This window comes from Urocampus carinirostris, chromosome 19 (genome assembly GCF_059441175.1).
Source record: "Urocampus carinirostris isolate Australia breed hairy pipefish chromosome 19, RoL_Ucar_1.0, whole genome shotgun sequence".
In the NCBI taxonomy this organism is placed as follows: Eukaryota; Metazoa; Chordata; class Actinopteri; order Syngnathiformes; family Syngnathidae; genus Urocampus; species Urocampus carinirostris.
This window is the reverse complement of record NC_142367.1, coordinates 22,650,733-22,678,078: the sequence shown is the minus strand read 5'-3', so window position 1 is coordinate 22,678,078 and position 27,346 is coordinate 22,650,733. Positions and strand designations below refer to the sequence as shown.

The window sequence follows — 27,346 nt, the reverse complement described above, 5'->3', positions numbered from 1 at the left end:
AATAATAGAACGTCCCTTGTTTTCAAAGTTTAATTCTACATATCTTTTTTTTTACGTATTAATTTCTACTTACATTTGTTTTTTTTTCACATTTGGACGTCTTTGCATGTGTTTATGTAGTTTTTGTCTTTAGCCTCACTCTCCTTTGGATTGTATTGTTACGCAGTAACAGTAATGAACCCAAAGGCGTTAAGGGCATGCCATTAATTAGGCTAGCTTCACCTAAGGCGTTTTCCATATTAGCAGTAACATTGTTTGTGTCACTACTTGCTGCAAAATATATTTTAGAAAGCACCACGACAACAAATGATTTTGCTTTTATGTAAAACTCACCGTACTTGGCCGAACTCTATCCAAAATCTCCCGGACTTCATGTGACATTGACACGGGCAGAGCAAAATAGTCCAAATCCTGCGGGAGGGCCATGCTCTCCTCTTTTTGAATTCTCTCCATCTCCTTCTGCTGGAGGACGCAATGAGGCCTGTACACAGCTGCAGGGCACATATCCAACATCATGCTAGGTGCTCAAAACATCATCGTAAACAGTTATTTACAACCTTCAATCTTCAGCCTTTGGGAGAATTCCACGTAAGGTGAAAGACGTTCTGGGAAAATCGAGGCCAGCATCTCAAAAGTGGCGTCTTTGTACTGCAGCATTTCCAAAGCCCTGAAAGAGAGAGCGTTTTAAGCAGGGAAACATGCATCGGATTATCACTCGAGTATGAAACTTGCGTTGGATTGTCGACTTTCATCTCGCTGATGTGCGTGCCAGGCAGTTTAAGTCTCCAAGTTGCAGCGGGAAGAGAAACATCCTGAAGAGCTGCCAAGGCATCCTGGAGACTGTCTCTCACCCTCACTGTTTTCTGGTAGCGCAAGGACGACACGCATCCCACCTCCTCAGAGCCTGGTATCACATACAGTGTTTTCCGCAAAATTTAGTAAGACCCTGGTGGGTGGACAGTCTACGAGGGTCCCCCGAAGAAAATTGTGTACATTTTGAACTCGATCGCATCGATCTGGTGGATTTTTAGAGCAAAGACAAGAAGCTAGATCTGTGATGAATGTGTGCCCTTGTAAACTATTAAATCATAAATATACTAGTTATGAAAGGCAATAGCACAGCAAAGCATGGTAAAAGAGACGGGGGTTTGACACAAAAAAAATCTGCTCGTCATTTAATTAGACAATAAAAAACTAGTGAGGTTCCAATGCCACTGTACTATTTTAAGGTAGTGTACTGATCACCGAAATTTAAATAAATGTAAGACTCATGTTGGTGATGTATTAAATATCAGTGGTTTATATAAGAGGTTATGTGACACGCATTGTATGTGCTACAGTTACAGCCCGTGTCTACCATAACGTTTCCCTGCTCTGAGCAAATTTTTCGAGTTACTTGTAATTGCAACGCTGCATTTTTAACGCGGTTGAAAACGCCGGCAGTACGACGAGGAGGTTATCTCCTTGCAATACTCCGCGCTAAACTTGGGGAAAAACAAGACGCTTGTTAATGTCTCCTTTACCCAGCCGTCCAATCACAGTGCAGACAGGGAGGGACAAACTACACAACAACCGAGTGTCATCAGGGAGAGGGGCTTACTGACCAAGATTCCTTCTGACTAATACGTAGCACATACCCACACCATAGCGTTTGCGATCATTTTTATAATTCTCACTTATGACAAATCAAAAACGTTTTTTGATTAACTTCAGATTCAGATATACTTTATTGTCATTCTTGTACACGTGTATACAGAATGAAATGTCGATAGATCTGACCCGCAGTTTCCTTGAATGTAGAGCTATAAATAAAATGTTGTATTGGAGTATTGAAGTACTAATAATTTACTAAATAATATTTAAAAATATTGAATTGTTTAACTAATTCTCTGCCATATCGTAAAAAACTTTTCATTTTTTTCGCTTAAAAATATATTTTAAAGGGTTTAAAGCAGCTCATCAATAAGTATCAAGCCTCTGCGAATGATTCCAGTATGATGAATCACCGTTAAATTGTAGGAGTTTCTTTGATCAGATATTTGTCCACACATCGAGGAAGCCCCCACATCCTTGTATTGCTTCCTGTATCTAGCGTTCAAGAGTGTGTAGGATGGGGAGTATGGGCATAGTAAATTAGTGGGGTGAGAGATACTAAGATATGGATAAGTAATTACCGCTTCAATAGAGCTTTTATTTTTTCTAAAAGAAAGAAGTCCCTTTGTCATCGTCTGGCCAGAGAGGGATGATTTTTTTTTTTGTGCAAGTCAATTTTCTGTGGTGTGTCTTGGGTTCTGTAAGCCTTCAAAAATGAGTCAAAATGGCAAAAGTTGCCTGGAACCGGCACTTCCAATTTGAGAGTAATGTCTGACACTGAATGACCTGATAACACACCTGAAATCTTCCTATGTATGCCAAACACTGCTATATTAACACGTATATTTTTTTCAAACGGTTAACCTTTCAGGGTGAGTCGCAAGTCGGCGTTGTCCGGCCTGAGGTACGCCCGAAACTCTGCCCGGCTAGTGAACATCCGGTAGGGTTCCGTCACGCCTCGCGTCACCAGGTCGTCTATCAGAACGCCAATGTAGCTTTCGGTCCGGGACAGCGCTAGCGTGGGCATCGAGAGCGCAGCGCGGCCTGCGTTGACTCCCGCCCACAAGCCCTGCAAAATAAAAGGATACTTGAGTGTTATTTTGTGGCAGGTCTGCAGAAACCCTGCATTTACGAAACATCGGATTTACTATTCCGCAACATGTTTGTACTCAGTGATTGGTTTAGTTTAACCTGCAAAAAAATATGTTTCATTGGCACTAAATTGTGCTTATTTTAAGTATATCGAGATATCATACCTAAATTTATGTATTTCAATCTAATGTATGTTTTATTTATCTAGTAAAATGTGAACATTTCTACATAAGTTTAATATGAGTCACTGCTCAAACTTCACAAATCTTTTGATTGTCGACAGCAGGATTTTTTTTTGCACTTGCTACAAAAAAAACTTGTAAGTTTAGCTCGTTTTAAGAGCTTTTTTCCTTATTTGTTTACTTTTAAATATTTTACTCTACCATATATTTCTCACGCATTTATACAGTAAAAACTGACAAGCATAGACTAGAATAGCTCAAGTGCTAAATTATCGAATGTTATATTTTTATTTTAGAAACAAACTTATAAAGATGTTTAAAGATATGAAAAGTAACATTTATAATGAGTATATTTATCTCAAATGAGACAGTTTTGCTATTTTTTAAATATTTGTCTTATTTTAATTAGTAAGAATGAAATAGAAACGACAAAAAGCAAGTTTGATTTACAGCACAGTATGAAAAATAATCCTTGAATTCGGACAATTTCCTGCCATTGTTTTTAGAGATCAATTAAATTACAACGGCGTCATAGAGGATTTAAAATGCTTTTTTTTTCCAACCAGAGTTTCAATACTACTCTTTCCAGATGAATACAAAAGTACTTAGCTATATAAGTGCTGATACCATTACTTCTTTGGGCATATACATTTTTTTCCAACATTCAAATGTAGCATCTTGCTAAAAAGATGTGATACCACCAGTAATTTTATTGGATTTGTGAAAGACATTTTCCATAGGACTGACACAAATATCCATTTTAAAAGTACCTTATTTAACACCTGGTACCGTACCGCAACCTAAAATAAGGCCTTGTAGGAATAACTGGTATCGGAATTTACTTGTCCTGAATTTTTGCAGCACCCTTATTCCAGTAAAACTGTACTACAAGGTCCTACTGAATTTAATTTTCACCCAACCTGTGCAGCAGCCTCCTCGTAGCCCGTGGTTCCATTAATCTGCCCGGCCAGAAAAAGCCCTTGGGTGCTTTTGACCTGCAGCGCTGGACTCAACTGAGTAGGGCACACAAAGTCGTACTGCACGCCATAGCCTAACACACATTGAAAACATACATTTTAATCATGTGTTTCAGTTTTTTCAGGATGTGCCGGTAGTGGTCAAATTTACCAGGTGTGTGGATTTCTGCTCTGTGCAAGGCAGGGATCTCTCTGATAAGGCGCAACTGGATTTCGGGGGGCATTGTCATAGATAGACCCTGCGGGTACACCAGGTCCGAGTTGACCCCTTCAGGCTCCAGCCAAACCTGATGCTGCCGGCCAGGGAAGCGAAGTACCCGGGCCTCGATGGAGGGACAGTACCTGAGTATTAAACCGGTAAAAACTTGAAAATGTATCTAATCAGGGGATGTCGATCCAAATTGGGCATGTTTGATGTAATGAAAATGGAAAACCGGAAATTGAAGTCCATAGCCATCAAGGGTAATCCGAGTTACAGTGCCTAGCGTAAGTATTGATTTTGTTATGTTGCCACATTTCAGGTTAAAAAAATGAAAATATTTTCCAAGAATCAACAACATGGGAGACATAATCTTATATGAAGTAGGTGTTGCAAAAATATTGGCTGTTTTCAACTCAACCAACTGATTCCAACTGATTCCAGAATCAATTCTGAAAGAACCAATGTCGACCTAAATGGCTAACGATTACGGAGTGCATCAATTAAAATGCTCCTGCTCTGTGATGGGCTCAGAGTTCTGTAAAACCAAACAGTGTAGAATAATAATAATAATAATAATAATAATAATAATAATTTCCTTGTATTGTCATTCTGTGTAACAATGTACACAGAACGAAATGTCGATTGCACCTGACCCGTTGTAGCGAGCCGATGCAGCCGCAGCCAACAGAGGGCGCCGCCGACCACTTTTTAAGTCTTAGGAATGACTCGGCCGGGGCGCGAACCACCGACCTCCCAGTCTCAAAGCGGGCGCCTTACCATCTAGGCTAAACAGCCTTATGAAGATCAAAGAACACACCAAGCATGTCTGGGGTAAAGTTGTGGAAAAGTTCAAAGCAGGAATGGGATACAAGAAGTCTCTGCAACATTTACACATCTCCCAGAGCACTGTGCGAGCAACAATATTAAAATGGAGAGAGCATAAGACCACTGTAAACCTACCAAAACCTGGCTGTGACTCTAAACTTTCAGCCAAAACAAGAAGAAAACAAGCAGCCAAAAGACCCACATTGTATGACCTACAGGCATACACTGCAGAGATGGGACAATCTGTGCATAAGACAACTATTATTTGTACTCTGAATAGATTTGCCCTTTATGGAAGAGTTTAAAAAAAAAAAAAAAAAAAAAAAACCTTTCTGAAAGAACACCGTTAAAACGCCCTGTTTGGCATTTGCAAAAAAAACACATGGGAGACACAAATATCATGTGGAGCAAGGAGCTCTGGTCAGATGAGACAAAAATGAACTTTTTGGGCTGAATGCAAAGCGTTACATTCAGCGTAAGACTAACACTGCACATCACCATGCAAACACCATATGCACTGTCAAACATGGTGTTGGCAGCATCATGCTTTGGGGTTGTTTTTCTTCAGCTTGTACTGAAAAGATTGTTAGACTTGATGGGAAGATGGATGGAGCCAAGTACAGGGCGACTATGGCAGAAAATCTGAGAGTGGGACGCAGGTTCAACTTCCGACAGGAAAACGAACATAAAGCTAAATCTACAATAGAATGTTTTACAACGAACAATATAAAATTGTTAAAATGGCCAAACCAAAGTCCAGACCTCAATTCTGTGGAAAGATCTGAAAAATGCTGTGCACAAACCATCACCATAAAACTTTAAGGAACTGTTTTTTTTGTAAGGAATAATGATCAAATATTATATTAAGATGTGCAAAACTTCTAGAGACATACCCCAAAAGACTTGAGGCTGTGATCGCAGAAAAAGGAGGTTGTACAAAGTATTAAATCCAACGGGGCGCCTACTTTTCAATAAACTGTTGAATACATTTGGTTTGACTGCACGATTATATCTCACATATTGTTGATTCTTAGAAAATATTCTGGGTTTCTTATCTATAAGTATGAAGCCAGAAATATGGCAATAAGTCAAAAGGTTATTGGGGGGGGGGCTATAATTTTGCGAGGCACAGTAAGAGAGTACCAACCTTGGCCCCTTTGTGTCCTGTTGTATGTGACAGTTGAGATGAAGACTCTCTTTTACCACCTGATCCACACCAGGGGTTGTATGGGTCAAGTAGCACGGCACCTGCTCCTCGGCCTGTTGAAAAGGCTTGTTAAAAATCCAACCATAATTCAGTTTATGCAGCATGTCCGCGACCTTGCATCGTGTGTGGCTGTTTAGGAAGCTGAAGGGACTCGGTACACTGTCAGGCGGAATAAGCTTGGCCTGCTCAAAGTCCACCGAAGCCTTCACGATTCTTGGCGGGGTCCCGGTCCTGAGTCGGCCCATCTTCAGGCCCAGGCGTTCCCTCAGCGCCCCAGTCATTCCGGCCCCGGACGGCGCGTCTCCGATCCGGCCCCCCGGGGACGTCTTCTGGCCCATGAAGAGTGAGCCAGACAGGAAGGTGCCGGTGGTGAGAACCACAGAGTGGGCCAAGATTGGAGAGGTTTTGCCCGCTGTCCTTGGAAATAGGAGAACTTGATTCTTTAATACATACAAAATTGCATTATACTTAAAGCAGGGAAGTCAAATTTTGTGGGGGGGGGGGGAATGGTAGATTAAAGAGAGAGTGAAAAAGGGAGAGAAAGCAAAAAGAGAGAGAAAAAAAGAAAAATAGAACTAAGGAAAGAGCAACAGAAACCAAGACTGCAAGAGAGAAATTTAGAAAAGATGAAAGAGAAGAGAAAAAAATATATAAAGAGTCAAGTCACATTTATTTATATAGCCCTTAATCACAAAAATGTCTCAAAGGACTACACAGGATTACAATTACAAAATTGCACAATTACCTGATCTCAAACCAGCATGCGGGCAAGGAACAACTCAAAAACTTCAGTGTGAGGAAAAAAGAGAAACATTTAGAAAGGACTTCACATGTGGAAAGATTGAATGAAAGACAGACAGAAAAAAAGTAGGGAGTAAAAGAGAAAATAGGGGCGAAAAGAATTAAGAGTTAAAAATCCTGCTGTTCACTAAATCACTTTACTCATCCATCCATCCATTATCTGCACTGCTTATCCTCAGTAGGGTCGCGGGGGTGCTGGAGCCCATCCCAGCTATCTTCGGGCAGTGGAAAACTCACTTGCTCATTCACACCTAGGGACAATTTGGACAGCTCAATTAACCTGAACTGCATGTTTCTGGAATGTAGGAGGAAACCGGAGTGCCCGGAGGAAACCGGAGTGCCCGGAGGAAACCGGAGTGCCCGGAGGAAACCTACGCAAGCACGGGCAGAACATGGAAACTCTACACAGGAGGTTCGATCTCATGACCTCAGAACTGTGCTGCACACGCGCTAACCACTGCGCCGCCCCACTTAACTCATTCTAGGTGTTAATTTTCTTATTTTACAAGAGTTTGCTATATTTCCAAATAATTTTCCTAGCAAAACAGAAAGTAATACTTAAAATCAGCAAAACAACCTAAAGTGTCAGTAGCACATCATTTTCTCCATTTTCGAATAGATATTTTTTTATTTCACTAAATATTTCATAATATAAAATACAAAATCAAACAAACAGGCAGTATTAGAAGATAACTGTACATAAAGATGAAAATATTTTACCAATGAAAAAATATATACAGTATATACTATTATGAGTGTAATTGTTTTCTATACATTTTGAAAAAGTCTAGACTATCTGCCTTTTTTTCTTCATTTAATTTTCCAGTATAATAAAAACAAATGGACCCCTGTAGATTTCAATTTCTCTGTATGTGGCCTTCAGAGAAAAAGATTTACACACCTCTATACAGTACTGTATTTTTTATGCTCAATCAAACGTATTCAATGTAATCAAAGGCGTTAAAGATGCTGTATATATATTCAATCTAGAATAAGATGATAAAATCCTCTCCATCCAAAAAACACCTAATACACAAACACATGGTTAAAATACAATAGAAACAAAATAGTCATAGAAATACAACGCAATTATGGCGAGGCACAGACTAACCATGTGAGGAGAGGATCTTGCGCTACCCACCTAAACGTATCCCGCCGACTCTGTGGCATCCGGGTTTATCGGGGTCTGGTTCTGTTACAAGGAGTTCCTCCACCGATCCCTCCAGCACCGTCAGCCTGGGAGTGGATAACAGCTCAGCCTGCGAGTGAACGAAACACAGAAATCATCATCGCAAAGTCGGCGATTAGTCTCATTAACAGTGTTGGGAATTCAATATCAAAATGTGCTGATTATCTTATCAGCCTTACGTCTGGTTCCCGCCATTCCTGTAAACAATATTTCCTACCAGGGTGCCCTGAGCTTTCACTGCTCATTGAATAAAGGCACAGTCAGTAAATAACTACAGCATTAAATAAATAAATGTAACTTGTATTCAATCGTATAAAATCCTTTATAGTCAAATGTATAAAATCCTTCAACAGTTTTCCAACCTGAACGAATTGCCGGTAACGTTGACGGTCAAGCTGCGCCCGCGGCCCCCACACGGCGGGGCCCTTCCTGCGATTCAAGGTGGAGAAATTGATCCCGGCCCAATCTCCTGCCCGAGCGCACACGCCGTCCAGAGCGTCCACTTCCTTCACCAGGTGACCCTTCCCCACTCCACCCAGTGAGGGATTGCATGATAAGGCGCCTGGGAGGATAAGAACATACTGGATTTTTTTTTTTTAGCTTAAAGGCCAAAACTTTGAATTTAGGCCTTATGCATGGGCAAAATTGGGGATTCATGATGTTAGGAATTAATATCAAAATGTAACGTTAACCAAACACAACCTGCTTTCACCCAACAATTTATGCGCGCTCGTTTCTTGAGGGAAAAGATGAACAAGAAAGGGTTACAGATGACACATGAAGATTGAACTCCTTATTTATAGATGTTAATAATGCCCTCCTTGAGCTCTTCTTCCTGTCCAGTCAATCGGCCTGTTTGAGAGGGACCACGTCTCGTTTTATTGTGATTTTGTTAGTTTTATTTCCTTTTTCTACCCATAATAATGGGTTCCAAGAAAGTTGCCGATAAGGGGAAGGAAAAGTGACAACAATGATCGGAGTGGAAGAAGGAAACAATTGCAAAAAAAAAAAAAAACGGTGTATGAGTGTCTGCCATGGACAGTCAATGTTTTAAAAATTTATATTTTTGTTTTTTACCAGTACAGTATAATTATTTAAATTAATCTTTATTAACTACATCATTATTTATCAATTTTAGGTAGACACTTTATTCATATTTTATGTGCAACCCTAACCCTCACAGTAGTGTTAATTGGATGCGCCTTGTAGTCCAGTGCGCCCTATAGCGCGGAAAATCCAATGATTGCATTTTGACTTCAGACTACGATGAAGGACTTTGTTCTCTCACCAATGGTTTGGATCTTCTGCGTAACCAGGAGAGTCTGAGCTCCCACTCGGGACGCGGCTGCAGCTGCCTCGGTTCCTGCGTGACCCCCACCCACCACAATGACGTCATACTGATGTCTGGCAAGGTGACTGGAATGTCTGGAGACCAGGGAGAGGAATCTCTCCAAGGTGGGGAGCTTCTTTGTAAACATGGACGACTTGTGTGAGACCTCAACCGAAGGACCTTAAAAAAAAAAAAAAAAGACGTGGAGCTATGCTTAAATCACACAGTCTGAAGAGACCCCAGGATATGGCTTCCCCACCCCATGACGTTTTCACTTTACAATTTAGAATTGAATTTTTTTTTTCACACCTTCTTTACGGCATTTTTCGCACAAAATGACATCAAATTATTTTGCATATCCAAAATTCAAACTTGACAAGTTATATCTCTGGTAATTGCATATAAAATGCGAGTTTTCTTATGGTTTGTGTCACAGCATCATGAAGGTGCTGATATGTTATTGACTGAACTACCTCCCACAATGCCTTTCTGTCTTGTCCTTATTTCCTAAATCCCGTTAGTTTTGTAAAAGCATTGTGTCAGCGATAACATTCTGTATTAATCTGCCATGGGTCCAAAGCAGGCATGACAAACATACAACCCGCGGGCCAGAGTCACCCATGAATTTCTGAGTATTTAAAACAAATAAGGGAGTCTCTAAATTTCTATTAATTAAAAATAAAAATAAAATAGAAACCAAATGCTACCTCCAGCCGATAGATAACGGTGTTGAGTCTGTATAGCGTGGTGAACTGGTTCAGGTGTAAAACCGCATTCACTAACAGTAAAATCATTGTGACTTTGTGTTTTGCTTAGAAAAGATCTCTTGTCAATCAAGATTATAATAGGCAGGGTAGGCTACAAAAGTAGGCCCAACGATGAAATATAAACCTGAAAAACTACCGTAAGCAAAAAATTTCAAGTTGACATTCTATTACTGATCCAGTCACACTGAGTTTGACCTTCCAAGTCTAAAGGCTTGCATTAATGCTAAAGGGAAAAGCAAACACATGATAACCATGGAAACAAAGCTTGTAATTATCAAAACATATGAAGGGCACACAGCCATAAAAAAAATCTCTGATTGGGACTCTTGTTGAAAAGGAGGCAATTAAAGCAACAAATGCTTCTGAGGGCAGAACAATCCTTGCAAGTGGAGGGTTTAAAATTGGTTTCTTTAAAAAAAAACATCTCCTGCTCTTCTCTGCATCCACCTGCTACTCCACTCCACCAGCTCACATCACATTTACCATTTTCTTATACATATTTATTTGTTAATAATGTATTTTTTTAATATACATATAACACGTGAGTAATGCTTACTGTGGACTATTTTGTTATTTTAATTGGAAGGGGTACCGGGGTTTCACAAGGTTAATTACCATAGGTTTCTTTTCCTCGTTATACGGCTATTAAACTTTGTACGACTGAATTCCCGAAATGTAAGCGATATAGTACATGTATCTCATAATTCTACAATACGTTTTTTTAATGTTAGAATTGATCTTTAAGGAACTTAAGACGGATCTTTTACCGCTTAAATGCAAACTAAAACAGCCTCAAAAGAAGCGGACGTTGCTCAAATAATCAACTTGCATCAGAATATTCTCTGCATAGTTGAAAGGTCTCGTAAGATTGCAATTATGACAGTCGCTGAAAATAAGCACCTTAAAATGACTTGTGACTTACCAGTTTATTTAGAATTTTTCAGAAGACGGCTATGCTTTAAGGATTTTGTACGTAGCAAAAAAAAGAGTCCATTACGGCAACATTTTGAAGCGTCAGGAGGCGGCCATGATGTGCAGAAATCATAGTCGTAATGCAGGCACTAAACACGCAAACACATTTTCAAGCACAGTTTATTATTCGATGGAGGACCGTAAATGCGATTGTGGATAAATACTTTTGATTATATTTTTTGTTTTAATATGACATTTCACTTCCTTCAGAATAACTATGCACGCAATGTAGTCACTGTAGCTAATTTTATGATGCACACTGCAAAAATTTAGTAAAATAGGTAAAATATTCATCTTTTCATATTGTATTCTTATTTTGGAAAAACAGCAAAATGTTAATATGTCAATGCACTTGGTAAAAATAAATAGTTTATGAAAGTTTTAATGATTTGTTTACTTAATTTACTGTACATTTATCTAACATTTTACTATTGTAAGTCAAAATATGTGATATTCATGTCACAGCTGGTTGCTCTTTTTCATTTTATTAACGCTTTTCTTTTTCCTTTTCTTTTCCCTTTCTTATCTCCTTTTTTCTTTTTGTTTCTTTTTTCTATTCTTGTACCTTTATTCTTTACTGTTTTTCTTTTTACTTTCCCTTTATCTTCTGTTTTATTCTCTCCTCCTTTTTCCTCTTTCTTTTTTCTTTATACTTTTCTTTCTTACGTTCTTTTTTATGCTTTTTTTCCTCTCTGGAGAAGAAAAATACTGCAGTTTGGTCACTTTGAGTCTCCTCTGTTTGTATTCTTCCTTGTGATTTTAGCACTCATTTTTGGTTGCATTACACAGTGCGTCTGCATCCAGTGGTCAAATAATACACACTGCCCTACTACTGTATTAATAAAATAATTGATATATAGTTTTGTGGTATTGTGGTGGTATTATTGTAGTAGTTTTGTAGTGTTACTGTTATTGTATTTTTGTAGAGTTTTTATAATATTTCTGCAATCATTATTTTGTAGTATTTCTGTATTATAGTATTGCTGTAGTAGTATTTTGTAATATATCTGCAGTATTATTTTCTTTTCAGAATAAATGTAAAATAATTGTCGATTAGGTCACTGATTTTAAAGCCCCAGTGTGTAATATTTGACCCCAACATGGCTCTGCATTAGATAGATAGATAGATAGATAGATACTTTATTCATCCCTGTAGGGAAATTCACACTTCCAGCAGTATCCTTGTGTTGATAAATATTATCTAATGCGAATGAAAACCAGAGCACAACGTAGCAGCAAATTGCCAGACAAACACGGCGGCTACCTCATGTATGGATTCCTCTATGTAAAAGAAATACAAATTTCTCGACCTATGATTTTTTAATAAAAAACAACATTGGTATTATAGTTCAGGTACTTTTGCTTAGGATTCAAATCAATTTTTTACTAAACGAAAGTGTTTGGTACCACTAAGGCACTATATTTTACACAATGTCCCTTCAAAACTGGATATACAGTATAGTTTTTTAGTATTTTGATAGTATTACTGTAGTCTTTTTGTAGTATTACTGTAGTTGTATTTTGGAGTGTTTTAGTGGTGTTTCTGCGGTAGAATATTTGTAATATTTCTGTAGTATTTTTTTTGAATTCTGTACTGGTATTCTTGTGATATTTATGTACAGGGTTGGGTAGGGTTACTTTAACTGGATTACTTTCAATTGCTTTTGGATTACTCCAATACCAAATATGCTAATAAAAGACAAAAGAAAGTAAATATGAATCAAATGACTAAATTTTGTGCAGGCTTGGGCAGTAACGGAATACATGGAACAGCAAAAATGATGTTGGCAAGCTGTTTGGATTTATTTTCCTATTTGATTCTGTCGCATTTTATGTAGTTTTGCCGGAGATCAAAGTCAGGAGAGAAAGCTTACCACGTGTTGTGAGTCATAATTATATTCATATTTAGTTTATTTTGTCTTTTATTAGCACATTTGGTATTGGAGTAATCCAAAAGTCATTGAAAGTAATCCAGTCAAAGTAACCCTACCCAACCCTGTTTTTGTCATATGACCTATTAGGAGGTTTGTATTATAGCTTTACTGTAGTCGTATTTTGTAGTAAAGCTAGTGTATTTTTTTCCTTTCCGAGCCAGACGTATATTCTAAATTGAATGTAATATACAGTACTTTTAAGTTGCAATTGAAACGTGGCAAACAAATCTACTCAGATTGATTGATTGGCAAAACAATGCGATTCAATCAAATCTATTATCAGTCCTCAAACGTGCGCGTGACCACGAGGTCATAGGCGCGCACGCACGTTCAATCAAATCTTTGAGTGGCCGGACGTGCGCGTGACCGCCAGGTCAGAGTTGCGCGCGCACCTCGCCAAGCCCCGTCCCCCCCCTCCTTTCAGACGTGTTTCCCAGTTAACCGCGCGCGGATTGAGTCAAGTGAACCAACCGAGAGGTGGTGTTGACCGTCCGCTGCAGGTTTTCGCCACCAAAACCTGGACTTCGTTCACTTTTTTTCGAAAGCAAGCGACAAGCCACGCCAAGACTTTCTCTTTTTTTATTCCGGAGATCAAGGTGACGCGGTCGAAGGGGAAGAAAGTAAAAGACTGAGTGAAAGCGCTTGACTGCAGCTTGAGGGGGGGGGGATCAAAGCTAACGCTTAGCCGCCTAGCCGTTGCTAAATAATTAGACGAAAACTCGTGTCAGCCGCACCGTCGTTTGCTTTGTCATAACCGCTGATATCACAAAGTCAATGTCCGGGGGAGCAATTTTGAGGACGCACGACACGTTCGCTCGGACATTTTAGGCCAACGAGCGACCTGGAATTGGCGTAGCCGGCACTGCCGAGGTGACACCGGCTCAAACCGCTAAAGATAGTTTACAACCGACGCCGCTTCGTGTTTATTAGTTTCGGTACTCTTTTTATCGACTTTCGCCGCCATGCTGAAACAGCAACAGCCCAACTCCGCCAGGGGGAAAGCGTCCAACGGCACCACGGGCCCCTCCGGGATGTCTCCACCGGTCAGCGGAAGCAGCGGCAACAGGACGCCGGCTGGGAGGTGAGTAAGCTCGGCCGCGCGTGTCAGGAAACTCCGCGGTTCGAGGCCTACCGGTTAAAGCACAGGCTGCTCAATGGGGCGCGTCTCAGCCAATCAATTTCCTTCTTTTAAGACGGACAGGCGGTTTCAGCCAATTGGAAGGATCCGACTGAATAGAAAAGGACTTGAAGTGGGCGGGTTGATCTTTGGTGGATGCATTAAATAGCAAATCAACATACAGGTGAAAGAAAGTTTATCTGGCCGGTCAAGACCCAGAAAAGAGGACGCTGGGAAACAAAAACACGTTTATTTTCATCGTCCATTCGTCACGACAATCTTCTATGATTTCATGGCTGACGCGAGGTGAGCCGTGTGCGATCATCGCTAGTTGGGAATGCGGCGGGTTTGTTTTGGTCAGATGGTCGCCCGCCTTTGTTTTGTAACCGAGCATGTTTTCTTGGCTGCGTTGCCATTCCATTGAGCAAGGCATACTTATCAGGCTTGGAGAGATTGTAAACATTGCCCCCTGATCTGCTTTTTATTTGAAATGCGTGCATTTGTGGGGGTTGAACACGATTTTTGAGGATAACTGAGGCCAACGTTTTGAAGCCTGCTATTGTTTACCAAAGACGGTGTAAAGAAAAAGTGTAAAGACTTATTTGGATTCGACGTCAATGTTTGAATTGACGTTCATGGATGAATGCTGAGCATTTTTTAGATTCAATTAGAGATGAGCAACTACTGAAACCAGCCTTTCCCCCCCCCAATGTATCAATACAAGATATTATTGACTGTTAAACAATAGGGAACCCGAAAGGTTGCCGTTAAGGAATGCAATACCAAAAACATTTTATTGGGATTTCCCAAAACGTCTTAAATTGCCTTTTTGTAGCAAATATAAACGAATTGTATCTAGTTGATTCAGATATACTTTTGTCATTCTTCTACATGTGTATACATAACGAAATGTCGATACATCTGACCCGCACAGTTTCCTTGAATGTACAGATATAAATAAAATGTTGTATTGAGTTGGAGTATTGCAGTACTAATAATATACTAATTATAGCTATGTACAGTATTATACAGTTGTGCAAGAGGAGCAGCTAACCAGATGTGCAAAATGGGCAGTCAGGTAAACGAGTCACTATACAATAACAATAACATTGGAGTACGATAGTGCAGAGGAGAACAGATGTGCAAAGGAGTGGCTAGTTATAAGAGAACTATGTATTGGTATCGATGACTATGCAAATTTTGGATATCAGTATGGGAAAAAATGTGGCATCAAGCAGACCTAGTTTTAGTGGTTTGAGATGGTAACCTGTTATGGTGCTGCCCTTAACCCGGCAGCTAGTTCTGTCGCTATATACAGACGCTGCCCTACTTAAAAACGAGTTCTGGACAATCGTTCCTAAGTTTAATGTTTGCAAGTTGCTTCAGTGCTATATTATGTATGTTTTAGGCTTGTAAAAGTAACCTCTATTGTTTTGTACTAAAAAAATAAACATTTCATAAAATAATATGCTCTATAATGATAAATAAAGTTGAGTTTAACTTACTTTTGGAAGATGTGCTTCAAGAGGTCCTCCGTGGTAAAATGTGGCAGAAAAAAAGCATTCCGACCATATTCACAACCGCATCAAGCTTTCTTATTCCACTTTCATTTCAAAAGAAACGGCGTGCCTCTTCTTTACACTTTACACCAACCATATTGAATGGATGCACGAGATATTAAGCAATAAAAATGTCGAAGTTCTTAGCGCGCTAGAGATACAGTACATATAGTATGTTCACACACGAACTAGGAAGAGGAAGCAGATTTCTTCCTCTGGGTGGATGCTGGGTGACCTCTCACAGCGCCACAACACACCGGTAGTGGCGGAAAGAAGCACCACGGTTCTGGATTCGGGAAAAGGTGCACACAATACGAGATCTAACTTGTCCGGATATTTTTCGACATCCAGAAAAACATGTTCGTATCTACCCTTTTACATAAGTCGCATGGTCATAAGTGAGGGAGCATCTGTACTTGTAGGACTTTTCAAAAGAACGCTTTAATCCTCATCTTTCATCAGAAACATTTGATTCTAGCTATTAATGTTGTTTAGGAAACAATAATTGTCCTGAAAATACTCGTTTTCAAGAAAACGTCTGAGAAAATGACTTTGGGTGTAAGGATGCATTTCAAGCAAACACTTTGGTGGTTTTCTGCTTTTGTAATCCATCCAATAATTAAATATTTTTTCTACAAATACAAGGGCACTTACAAAATAAAATTGTATTGCAGAAAAAATTGAATTGTATATAATATTGAAATGGTCTCTGACTACCTAAATTTTGGGTATTCGTGTGGCAAAAACGCATCGTGCATCCCTAGTTTCAGTGGTTTACAAAGGCAAAATTTTAAGTGCCGTCCTTAAATGAGTTTTTTTCCTCTTCAGGAATCGAACTACTGCAAAACCATCATTCCAGTCTTCTCCCGTAAGTATAACAGCAGAGTTTTCTAGCAAAAGTTTAAATTGTTTGTCAAACATTTTAAAAATTGCTTTGAATTGCCGAGTACAAATATTTCACCTGTGACTGTTTTCGGTGAATGAGCAATTGCTGCTCTGCGTGGTGTTTCTTTTTACTCACACAGCTGAATTGGCTTTTTATTGAAGAAAAAAACTATTAAGAGGTAGAAGATTCTGTGTTCTGTTGATGACATCAAAAGGAAGATGGATTCCCAACATAATGACAAATTTACCTTAATGTCACTGTCTTTTTTTCGAATGTGTTGCGCGAGTCTTGATGGATACTTTGTCTTGTATCTTGTGCAGGTTTTTGAGGGTGTGTACAACAATGCTCGAATGCTTCATTTCCTCACAGCTGTGGTGGTGAGTTCTGTTTCTGGTTGTTTGTCGCCATCCAGTGAAGCGCTGCCCCATTACTTGGCAATTCTGATTGTCAAACCATACCTCTTTTTAAGGGTTCCACTTGCGATATTAGAGTGAAGAATGGGAGTATGTTTGAAGGCATCTTCAAGACACTGAGTTCTCGGGTAACTATCATTTTGAATTTAAATACAAAAATAGTGTTGGAGAGAGTCACTGCGTTGTTTTTTATGAACGTTCCTTTGTGTTCTCAGTGTGAGTTAGCCGTAGACGCCGTGCACAAACGAGAGGAAGGGGGCTCCACTTCGGTCCCACCGCGGAGGGAAGACATCACCGACACAATGATCTTCAGCCCTTCGGATCTGGTGACGATGATATGCCGAGATGTAGACTTGAACTACGCCACCAGAGGTACTCACGGGACTTGGTTTTCATTGCCACTTTTATGTTTGTTTCATACTCAATGGTTTACTCGTCTGTGTAAACAATGGGAGAAAGTGAAGATTATTAATCCTGCCGAGTTTGTCATGAATGGTAACGAACTGTTGCTTTGAATATTGTCTTTATTTGTGTGCAGATACGTTCACCGACACGGCCATCAGCTCCACACGCGTCAACGGGGAACACAAAGGGAAAGTGTTGCAGAGATGGGAGGGTGGAGATAGCAACGGGGAGAGTTATAACCTAGATGCAGATGCAGTAAGTCCTCTAGTCTTGATCTCCTCTGACTTGTAAAAATGGATGTATTTTGTGTTACATTTAGATGTTTGCGTTCTTGTATATCTTGTATATTGACACCTTGTGATTTGATTTGCCGTTTTCACTTAAGTCCAACGGCTGGGATGCCAATGAGATGTTCCGCTACAACGAAGTGAAATATGGAGTGACGTCAACATACGATTCCAGCTTATCTATGTATACGTAAGTTCCTGAAGGCGCCGTACTAACACTCTTTCAGTTATTCTGTTTAAACTGAGTGCCACAGAGGCATGTACACCGGCTGCAAACGATAATCTGTGTCTTCCCCTCCGCCAGCGTGCCACTGGAAAAGGGTAATTCCGAAGTGTTCAGACAGCGCGAGGCCCGGGCCGCCCGCCTGGCCAACGAGATCGAGGCCAGCCCCCAGTACCGCCACCGCGTGGGCTTGGAGAACGACGACGGGAAAAGCGAGGAGGACAAGTATAGCGCCGTGGTGCGCGACGCCCCCGAACGAGACAGGGGCCACGAGAGTCCCCGCGAACGCGAAAGGGGCCGAGATAGCCCCGGCGCCAGGTGAGAGCCACATACAGTTGAATGTGCCATCTGATCGAGGCGTTATTGACAAGAGTCTGTTGGTCCACAGGGAGGGCAAGTACACTCCTTTACCTCAGCGGCAAAGAGAGATGAACAGAGACCGGGCTGAGAGAGGCCCCGGCGGCCCCCCGCCTCACAGCCGTCTCAGCGGCGGTTACCGCTCGACCCCGTCCTCGTCCCCCAGACCGCCGCTGCCTTCGGCGAGTGGCCCCCAAACCGGCGTCTCTCCGTCGGAGCGAAACAGCCCCCTGTCGGGCCGAAGCGGGGGCTACGCCTCCCACCATACCCAAGGAAGCCCCAGTCCAGGCCCCGGCTCTGGGTCCGCCAGTCCCTACACGCCCGCTTCACCCGGGGCTGCGTCCGCCTCTGCAGGCGCCCTTTCTTCCGCCCCGTCCCCTACCAGCCCATCTGCCCCCCATGGAAACTCGGTCCCACATTCCCACTCACTCCCGCACTCTCTGTCGGAGGCTGGTAGACCTGTTAATGGAGGTATGTATCTGTTTATTCAATCAGGTGCAATATACCTTGTTTTCAAAGCAGTACCTATAGATTCTCTCAAATAAGTTTGGGATCGACACAAAGATAACGCTCATCGCTTCTAGCACAGCGCTAGTTTTCAAACAGTCCACTATAGAGCGCATGTATCGCTGTGTTTTGATTTCGAGATAGAGATGGAAAAGTACCGATCCAACAATCCGTTTCAGGCTGGTACCTAGGGTGTCGGTTATTCAAGTTGCCCCCTTGTGGCTGTTCCTATATGTATTCTGTTCTCCTCTCATTAGCTGCACCGCTTATCCTCAATAGGGTCGCGGGGGTGCTGGAGCCCATCCCAGCAATCAGTGGGCAGGGGACACCCTGAACTGGTTGCCAGCCAATCGCAGGGGACACAGGGACAGACAACTCGCTCGCTTTTCACACCTAGGGACAATTTGGACCGGCCAATCCACCTGAAACGCATGTCTTTGGAATGTGGGAGGAGACCGGAGTGCCCGGAGGAAACCCACGCAAGCATGGGGACAACATACAAACTCCGCACAGGAAGTTGTCTACCCAAATAATTGCGGTGTCTCCACTGAGTCCCATCTTAAGATGATTGCTTCAATGGTTAAGGCTGTGTATTTTTCAATTCAGTGGTTACCCTGGCTTGTACAATCTGTTGAAATCTCGTCTTTCTGACTCTGAACTTTCCACGCTAGACCATAATTGACAAGCAATTTGAATATGTCTTTGCTTTCAGTTGCTGCCAGGACGTCACCCAAAGCTCAAAGACCCCCGCAGTCGAGCAGAACGGTCCGCACGCCGAACACGCACGCTCAATCCTCCGGTAACAGGACCTTACGTTTGAATCTGTTAGCCCGACTACAAATTCTCCTTATGTGTACCGACCGCTCGGGTTTTGTCTTTGCAGCCTCCCGCTCGCCAAAATCAGCCTCTTCCCAGGACACACCTTATCTGGACACCTCGTCCATCTCCCTGTCTTCGCAGAAGACTTCGGGCCCCGCCCCTTTGTTCCCTGTGGACGGTATTTATCACTTCCAATTTCTCGTTTTCCCTAAAGTCATCCAAAATCTTTTCAGCCCCCAAATTGAGTTCGTGGTCTTAGCAAATGCAGCGGCGCAACTCATTAGTCATTTGTCTCGCCAGTCAACGAGATCCTGTGCGCGGCGGCAAAAGAACGCTCGGCCGAGAGCCCCGGCGGAGCGGAGGACGGCAAGAGCGGCAAAGGTGAGAACGTGACCGAACAAACATTGAGCTCGGCCGCTTTCCTCGTGGCCAGTTCTCAACGTCGGCTGCTTTCTCCGCCAGCTGCTTCGGTTCAGCAAAGGTCGCAAATCGAGGAGCTACGGAAGTTTGGCAAAGAGTTCAGGGTAAGCGCTTTTTCTGCAGTCATATTGGGAAAGTCGTCCGCAGTTCGAAGATGATGCACGTGGTGTCGCGCTGTTGAAACACTCGGTTAATGTTAAGTTAATAAGTAGGTCAATCTTTTTCATGGAATCCTAGTTTACACCCACCATACATTTGATACCTGGTTCATATGAATTCAGGCATTGTCTTTGACAGATATATTTGTCATCGTTCTGTTTTATGACAACTGAACAAGGCTGTGGATGAATCAAGTAGCGGTATCAGTCTGATACTTGTAGTCAGAAATATTTGTGTATAATGTGCACTCATGTACAATGCGCAACCCTATTTTTGATTAAAAGTCTGTATAAAATTTTGATTTGCTTTTCTCAGCTTAAACTAAGCATTGTCAGTGAAAAACGTTGAAACATCTCAGGATGATTGGTAACTTTGAGCTTGAAAGGGGCGTCCTTTGCAGAATGTTTTCCCTTCACAACCCATGCTGCTATCTAATATGTACCAATATATTTTATAAAGACCAAATTGAAACTCTAGATATTGGTGATTGCACAAAATGGCAATGCTCAATTCAGGTTTCAGTGTGGGCGAGGTGAGGGGAAAAAAATGGAGACGTTTCACCCCTGCGCCATCAAGAATTACTGTATTCTTACAAGCGTAACGGCTTGGGGATTCTACCTGGGTGAGGTTTTTTGGAGCCTTGGTTTGTGCCAGGGAGCCACTATGGACTGCCAAAGAGCTGCATGGTCGTACGCAGCTCCACCAAACATAACTAAAAACCCTCCCAGAGTCCTACGAAACATCTGTTTCAATTCCTGCGAAAATCAGTTTGGTCATTTCGGCACCTATAAGCCTCATACAAACATGCACGTACACAAATCGGGATTAGTTAATAAGTTTACAGTGGATTAGATGAAATGTTCACGCAAGGGATTTGGATATTGTTACTTTAAAAGGTCTTGTCTTGTGTGTCGAAATGCGGTTGCATTCAATGTTCTGCGGTTAGCGATCTTTTCAACTGATCAATAATTGCGCTCATACTGTAATGTACAACAGTTAGACAACATACTACACGCAAGCAAACTTTTAAGTTCTTTTTAGGTTTAAAGAAAATAAATAAAGTAACTGTAATTGATTGGTGGAAAATGTTTTCTTTCCAGCTCCAGCCAAGCGGAGGCAACCAGAGTTCTCCCAGTTCCCCGGCGGCAGCAACTCCCCCCGCGCTCGGCGATGCCGCGCAAGGCGGCGGCGCCAAGCCTTTAACGTCAGACCCTCACGCGGACGGCAAGATGCAGGCCGCCGTCCCCGTCTCGACCCTCTCTCAGCCTTCGTCACTCCCGTCTGACGAAGCTCCCAAGGAGGCCGGTGCGCCGGGAACCCCCAATGCAGGGGGCGCTGTTTCAGACAGGCACTCGCCGGCCGCTCCTCAGCCTGCCAGGACGCCGGGGAGCGAGGACGGCACGTCGGAGCGAGGCGAGGGTGTGACGGAGTAAGTTTTTGATTTTCGGAACTAGGCCTGCACGATTCTTTTGAGAGAACTTATTCAGTGACATGCTAACTTACCTTGACTTCCTGAGAGTACACAACTGTAACAATAACCACTGTCGATCTACAAGTAGAAACATAATTTCTGGTGAATACATGGTCTTTATTGTTATTATAGAATGTACAACAAAGTTGGAGGGATTCTCCTTTTAGAGGAAGAAAGAAATGTACTTAAGAGAAATTCTGGCTAGCTCTATGCTAGCATCAGTAACTGCCACTTCAGCAAGGTCTCTGGGATAATTAAAATGCAAAATTCCCAAATATAGCTGTTTCCCCAGGAGTTGTAGTTCCAGGTCATCTGTTTAATGGCTAATGGATCTAGCATCTGTAAAAACAGGTTTGGCAGGGGCAACTTGTGGGAGTTGTTAGCTTAAATGGACCTGCAGCCTCGCTATCGCTTATGCTCCCGACGCCGCAAGTGTTGATTCCCGGACTTAATAACAAGCCAAAGTGCACATAGTCTGACCTAATTGATGAATTTCTTTTCAACGTAAGGAGCCGCTAAAGCTACTAGCTGTGGTTTTTGTTTTGGTGGCTAATTGCACGAGCCTATCACAGTCGTGCACAATTAGTTTGGAAGCTTTGCTTTCCCCTTTATTGGCTAGTGCCGTTTAAACCAGCCACCGGTTGGCCAGGGGCGTTAAAACCCGAACTGTGACAATTTTGGTTGGCCAAACACTCCATCACTCGAACATGTAACTATAAATCCCTGACGAAAAAACCCAGTGACTTACGACTAGACAGCTGCACTTTGTTTAAACGTGAAGCCCTAACGGGAACCGTTCTGGGTTCTTTTCCCGTCCAGCCAAGTGAAGAAATCCACCTTAAATCCCAACGCGAAAGAATTCAACCCGAACAAACTTCCGATGCAAATGGTGAGTTCTAAAATGTCGCCGCCTCCTTCGGATCCTCGCCTTTATTATGAAGCCCGCGTTTTGCTCGTACAGACGAAACCCAACACGGCGCCCACCCCGCCGCGACCCGCGCCGCCGAGCCCCATGGTTATTCAGCACCCGGGCGGGCAGGGTCCGCTCTACAATTCCCCCTACCTCTCCTATGTGTCACAGATCCACTCTGTACAGGTACGTCAACACGCAACACGGTCGAGAGGAAAAAATATACGAGTTTTAAATTCTTTTTTTTTTTTGCAGACGCCGCAAATGTACCAGTACACCATGTCAGCTGTTGGCCAGGGCAAGTACCCCAGGACCAAAGGTAATGCATCCATCCACCCAAAGTGTTTTCATCTTTAATAACAAAAATATAATCTTAGTTTTTTTCTTTAAATTAAATCGCTTCATGCTAAATTCATGTCTGTGAATGATAACAGACGCATGCAAATGGGTACAATGAAAAATACACCTTTTTATTGAACATACTCCGAAATACAAAAACAATTGCTCAGTCAGTAGAGACAAAAATTCATAAATAATTCTCTGTCCATATTTGGGGTAAACAAATAAACTTGTCTTATCCCTGTAAATCAAGAAAAAACAAATAGGATGTCCATTTTGTGAAGTACTCAACGATTCTCAACTGTTTGAATTCAAATGGTTTTGCGGCTGATGTATGTTCTTTGGGCTCTCAAATTCGTCTGTCAGGCACAGCCTTGCGTAAGGCTCAAGCGCTCTTATGTGCTGGAGTAGACAGGGATGAAATGTACAATGCGTGTCATCAAAACGCTATGGGCTTGAATCTTAGTGAGGTGAGCAAGGGTGGATAGGGTTCATCAATACAGTTACTCGTTGAAAAATAGTTAACTCACATGATCTGAATACCATAATATTGCAATAATGTCACTTGATGATTTTGGATGACGGCAAACACAAATATGCTTCTAAAAGACAGTCTGTGCATCGCTGTGTGTGTAGATGAAATGGCAGAGAAAGAAAGGTGCGACTGGACATGGCCAATGTCAACAAAGCCGATGCAAACTAAGAAAAAAATAGTCAAACAAATGCCCACCGTCTCTTGGAGTGTGCAACATCAAAATATTTTTAAATAAAATTGTAAATCTTACAAAATATACCTGTAATTTAATGACTTTAATTTGTTGCTGTAACTAAAACAATTTTGTATCTCCATTATGTTCCGCCCGTAGGCGAGGCAGACTCTTTAAATGTTTGTGCGTCACCGTGCTAACGCCATGAAATGCAAAGTATTCTTTGCAAACATTTTATTAGCCGTACCCAGGCTAAAGTTTTGGTGCTGCCATTTCTGTTTGTTTGTGCTCTGTCGACGTAATTGTGCATGAATGACTTGGCAGAGGTGATATTCATTTCGAGATGCCCAATTTGTCTCTGTTCAAACGTAAACCATCTCCCCGCAGGTTCTGTGGTGGCGCCGCGCTCCGACCACGGTGCCTCCGCGCCCCCCATGCTCCAAGCGGCAGCCTCTGCTGCCGGCGCCCCCCTGGTGGCATCTCCGTACCCGCAGTCCTATCTTCAATATAACCCGCAGCAGTATGGACAGCAGCAAGTCCTCCAGGCCATGTCGCCCTACCCAGGACAGGTGAGAAACCACACCTTTCGGCCAGGCGCTAGGGCTGCCCCATTATTGGGGGAGGGGCTGATTGTGATTATTCAGACATGTATTGCACTTTTGACGCAATTCGATTTTAAATAAAAAGTGCTTTTTCTTAATCAGTGACATGCAAACTTACCTTGAGATGACACCATTACAGACGGAGTATAGGATTAACAGAATATTTACGATATATCTATGAATAAAAACAGTTAAGGTCAAATAAATGGTCTTTATTGTCATCATATAAAAGGATGACAAAAGTAGGAGGGTCTATCCCTTTAGTGCAAGAAAGCCATTGAGCGTTGGGTAAGTGTGACTTCTGCAAGAATCACAAATGTAGCACTTTTCCCCTCAATGTTTAGCTCGAAGTCATCAGTTTCTTGGGTAATGGATCTGGCGTTGGTGAGATACAAGCTCGGCACGGGTGGCTTAAGAAAGTTTTAAACCTGGCTGTAGCAGTAGGTTGGATCGACAGCCTCGTAATGCTTTCTCTCCTGATGTCGCCTTAGTCTATTCCTAGAAGAGATAACACTCCACGAAGCACCTGCTAGTGATCAACATTTCTTTGCACTCTTCTTGTTTTTTCTGTGGGTTTAATTTAATGAATGCATTGGTAGCTAGTCGTGCACCCAATTCTGACAATTCTGGTCGGCCAAATGTATTCCTTCTCTCGAATAACAACTTGCTCAACTGACGTCTGACTTTGGCTTTCAGCCCATGTACTCCATGCTGCAAGGGGGCGCTAGGATGATAGGACAAGGCGGCAGTCCCCACCCACAAGCTCTCGGACCCCCGGGAGGCCCCCAGTTCCAGACGCAAGGCGACGGCCCGCCGGGACCGCAACAGGGCATCTACGGTGAGCTTCTTTTCTCCACTTTCGGTAACGTTCGGATGTCGGGAACCGTTTTCACCCGTCGTCTTTCTCCTTGAAGCTCCCCAATCCTTCTCCCACCACTCGGGGGCAGTCCATCCACCGCAACCCTCGAGTACCCCCACGGGCAACCAGCCCCCACCCCAGCATGCCGCGCCCAGCCCTGGACAGGTGAGAACAAATATGTACACTCGTTATCGTGTATAATGGTTTCAACTTTTTATTTTGAGGTCAAATTCCTATCCATTTGTTTGCAGAACGCGCCATCCGGTCCTCAGCCCCAGTCCCTGTACCACTCGGGTCCGCTCTCTGCCCCCACGCCACCCAACATGCCGCCGGGACACACGTCCCCCCAGGGCTCCTACCCCATTCAGGGCTACAGCATCCACAGCCACCAGGGCATCCCCCCTAGCTATCCCCTGGGGCAATTGGCGCAGGTAAGCCCCCCCTCGCCGCGTGGTCTCGGACGGCGGGGTGTGTAAACGGCGTCTGTCTTTCTCGCTCAGGCGCACGTCCAAGGGGCCATGTCGGGCCCTCACCACTCGGGGGGCCACGGGCAGCCACAATTGGTGATGCTGCAGCCTCAACAGGGGCCCGGCGCAGTTCCCCAACACCCGCAACACGGCCCGCAGCAAGGAACGCACCAACACTTTTACATTGGCCATCCGCAAGGTAGGAGCACGCTCTCCTGTTTGGGGTTCCCTAGTTAGTTCATATATGTATTGTCCTTCATGTTAGGGAATAACACGACTGGACCAGGAGCTCAAAAATAAAGAAATATTTCAATACAGTCCATGTATATAAATTTCCATTGTAACTTGATTTTATGGTCTTTAAGAAACATCAGTTAACTTGGAGACCATAAGATATGGGTAATGTATTTCTTAGGAACACAATTTTACATTAAATTGCTATCATTTTCAAATTGTAACTGTTGCCCTCAGCGATAAAACATCATTTTTTTTCCCTGAGTGAAAGTCAAATACACCAGATGCTGCATGAACCAATCTTTATTATCAGAAATAAGATTACACTACATGAAATAGACCCATAATCCTGCAAAATTAACTCTGTTCTAGGCATGTCAATATCATTTTTGCAAAATGCTTGCATTAGCGCCCTCATTGTCTCTGGTGCTGTAGTTACAGATCAAATATATCGACGTATTTATCAATTGGGCCTACTCTGAAGTGTTTTTCGCTAGCTAGTATAAAAGTTCAGCCTTTCCTTTTAGCAATAAATTAACCCTAAGACAGAATAAGTGACCTCAAACTCTTATGAACATAATACAAAAATAATTTAAATTAAACAGTTGTTCTAAAATTTTATGAATATATATATATATGTATATATAATTATACAAATGCAACTATATTCATTGTTGAATTGCAACATGCATGCAGTGAAATTCCTGCTACCTAAAGGCAGAATATGTACAATTAAATGCTACCAATTTCTACAACACATGCTTTCATTGGGTTGGGAAGACAAAAGCTGTTGTCACTATGTTGTGTCAATTAAAGTGTCACAAAATTTCAGCAGTCATTCTTTATAATGAATAAAATATGTATTCATACGCAATCAAGAGAAAATATATTATCTGTTAATAAAACTAAGACTTCTGATCTTATGTTGATTTATCAGCCCAACACTTTCTGGCTACATGCTAAGAGTTAGCTTAAGTGTAGATATGGACCCAATAGCATTAATTATGAATGTTTAAAATGTATTTGATGAAAGCCTCAGCCTAATCTTTTCACCAGGACGGTCTGTTGGGATTTTGTAAAACTAGCAGAAAATGGAAGATTGTTGTCACTTGTTGGCCAAATTGGGGTGTTTAAAATAAGGCACTTTAAACTCTCACCACAAGATGGTGCTGTGACACGAAATGAGATTGAAAGCAGATTTTGTCTTCCGTCCCAACAGCAATGCAAGTCCAGACGCACCCCGCATCCTTCCATCCACCTGGAAATTAACCGGAAGAAAGGAGCCTTTCAGCGCATCGTTTTCGTTCCTCCACTCCAACAGAGACCTTTTTTAAGAATGCGACGAGGGTTCGAATCCCACGCTCCACTTGGAGACGCCCGGATTTTTACCTCTCGTTTCTTTTAACTCATCCGATAATCGAAAGAGTCATCGCCCTCAGACCGAACTTCTCTTCAGTAAAATATTTTGAAAACGGACTTAAGACAAAAAAAAATTAAAAACAAAATGACCAAAAAATAAAGTTTTCAACTTAAA

General features: G+C 42.2%; 3 protein-coding genes across 9 annotated transcripts in view; 1 reads left to right on the top strand and 2 right to left on the bottom strand.

The window, feature by feature from the left end:
• Nucleotides 1–14,401, bottom strand: part of mto1 (mitochondrial tRNA translation optimization 1) — a 16,147-nt gene extending 1,746 nt beyond the window's left edge. Inside the window, exons 1-13 of one of the 2 annotated variants that reach the window (XM_088323648.1) lie at nucleotides 14,204–14,401; nucleotides 11,088–11,226; nucleotides 9,357–9,578; nucleotides 8,431–8,630; nucleotides 8,021–8,138; nucleotides 6,192–6,490; nucleotides 6,019–6,131; nucleotides 3,996–4,186; nucleotides 3,788–3,918; nucleotides 2,458–2,662; nucleotides 733–904; nucleotides 558–667; nucleotides 334–491 (exon numbers count right to left, since the gene is read on the bottom strand). In XM_088323648.1, the coding sequence (XP_088179774.1) occupies nucleotides 334–491; nucleotides 558–667; nucleotides 733–904; nucleotides 2,458–2,662; nucleotides 3,788–3,918; nucleotides 3,996–4,186; nucleotides 6,019–6,131; nucleotides 6,192–6,490; nucleotides 8,021–8,138; nucleotides 8,431–8,630; nucleotides 9,357–9,546 (1,887 nt within the window). In that variant the 5' untranslated portion in view covers nucleotides 9,547–9,578; nucleotides 11,088–11,226; nucleotides 14,204–14,401. The remainder of the gene's footprint in view (nucleotides 1–333; nucleotides 492–557; nucleotides 668–732; nucleotides 905–2,457; nucleotides 2,663–3,787; nucleotides 3,919–3,995; nucleotides 4,187–6,018; nucleotides 6,132–6,191; nucleotides 6,491–8,020; nucleotides 8,139–8,430; nucleotides 8,631–9,356; nucleotides 9,579–11,087; nucleotides 11,227–14,203) is intronic. The other variant, XM_088323649.1, reaches the window with a different exon arrangement.
• atxn2l (ataxin 2-like) lies at nucleotides 13,499–27,346 on the top strand. 3 transcript variants are annotated; one of them, XM_088323646.1, is made up of 24 exons: nucleotides 14,566–14,643; nucleotides 15,211–15,266; nucleotides 16,576–16,615; nucleotides 16,954–17,010; nucleotides 17,103–17,174; nucleotides 17,262–17,418; nucleotides 17,585–17,706; nucleotides 17,837–17,928; nucleotides 18,043–18,279; nucleotides 18,350–18,789; nucleotides 19,538–19,624; nucleotides 19,709–19,822; nucleotides 19,945–20,025; nucleotides 20,107–20,168; nucleotides 21,324–21,652; nucleotides 22,514–22,583; nucleotides 22,656–22,790; nucleotides 22,860–22,923; nucleotides 24,038–24,219; nucleotides 24,949–25,090; nucleotides 25,167–25,276; nucleotides 25,363–25,542; nucleotides 25,612–25,777; nucleotides 27,032–27,346. In XM_088323646.1, exons 1-24 carry the CDS (start codon nucleotides 14,581–14,583, stop codon nucleotides 27,079–27,081), a joined length of 3,108 nt encoding a protein of 1,035 aa, XP_088179772.1. In that variant the 5' UTR covers nucleotides 14,566–14,580; the 3' UTR covers nucleotides 27,082–27,346. The 3 variants fall into 3 exon arrangements, with proteins under 3 accessions (XP_088179771.1, XP_088179773.1, XP_088179772.1); XM_088323645.1 differs by lacking the exons at nucleotides 14,566–14,643; nucleotides 15,211–15,266 and adding an exon at nucleotides 13,499–14,152; XM_088323647.1 differs by lacking the exons at nucleotides 14,566–14,643; nucleotides 15,211–15,266 and adding an exon at nucleotides 14,382–14,494.
• The window catches only part of adprh (ADP-ribosylarginine hydrolase), a 118,678-nt gene continuing 117,429 nt past the window's right edge, over nucleotides 26,098–27,346 (bottom strand). For all 4 annotated transcript variants that reach the window (XM_088323653.1, XM_088323654.1, XM_088323652.1 and 1 more), the window contains one exon: nucleotides 26,098–27,070. The gene's annotated coding sequence lies outside the window, so the exon portion shown is untranslated. The remainder of the gene's footprint in view (nucleotides 27,071–27,346) is intronic.

Coding starts and splice junctions, on each gene's coding strand:
- atxn2l (XM_088323645.1), top strand. CDS start 14,034: ATGCTGAAACAGCAACAGCCCAACTCCGCCAGGGGGAAAGCGTCCAAC. Junction 17,175..17,261: donor TCAAGACACTGAGTTCTCGG/GTAACTATCATT, acceptor TTGTGTTCTCAG/TGTGAGTTAGCCGTAGACGC. Junction 20,026..20,106: donor GGACGGCAAGAGCGGCAAAG/GTGAGAACGTGA, acceptor TTTCTCCGCCAG/CTGCTTCGGTTCAGCAAAGG.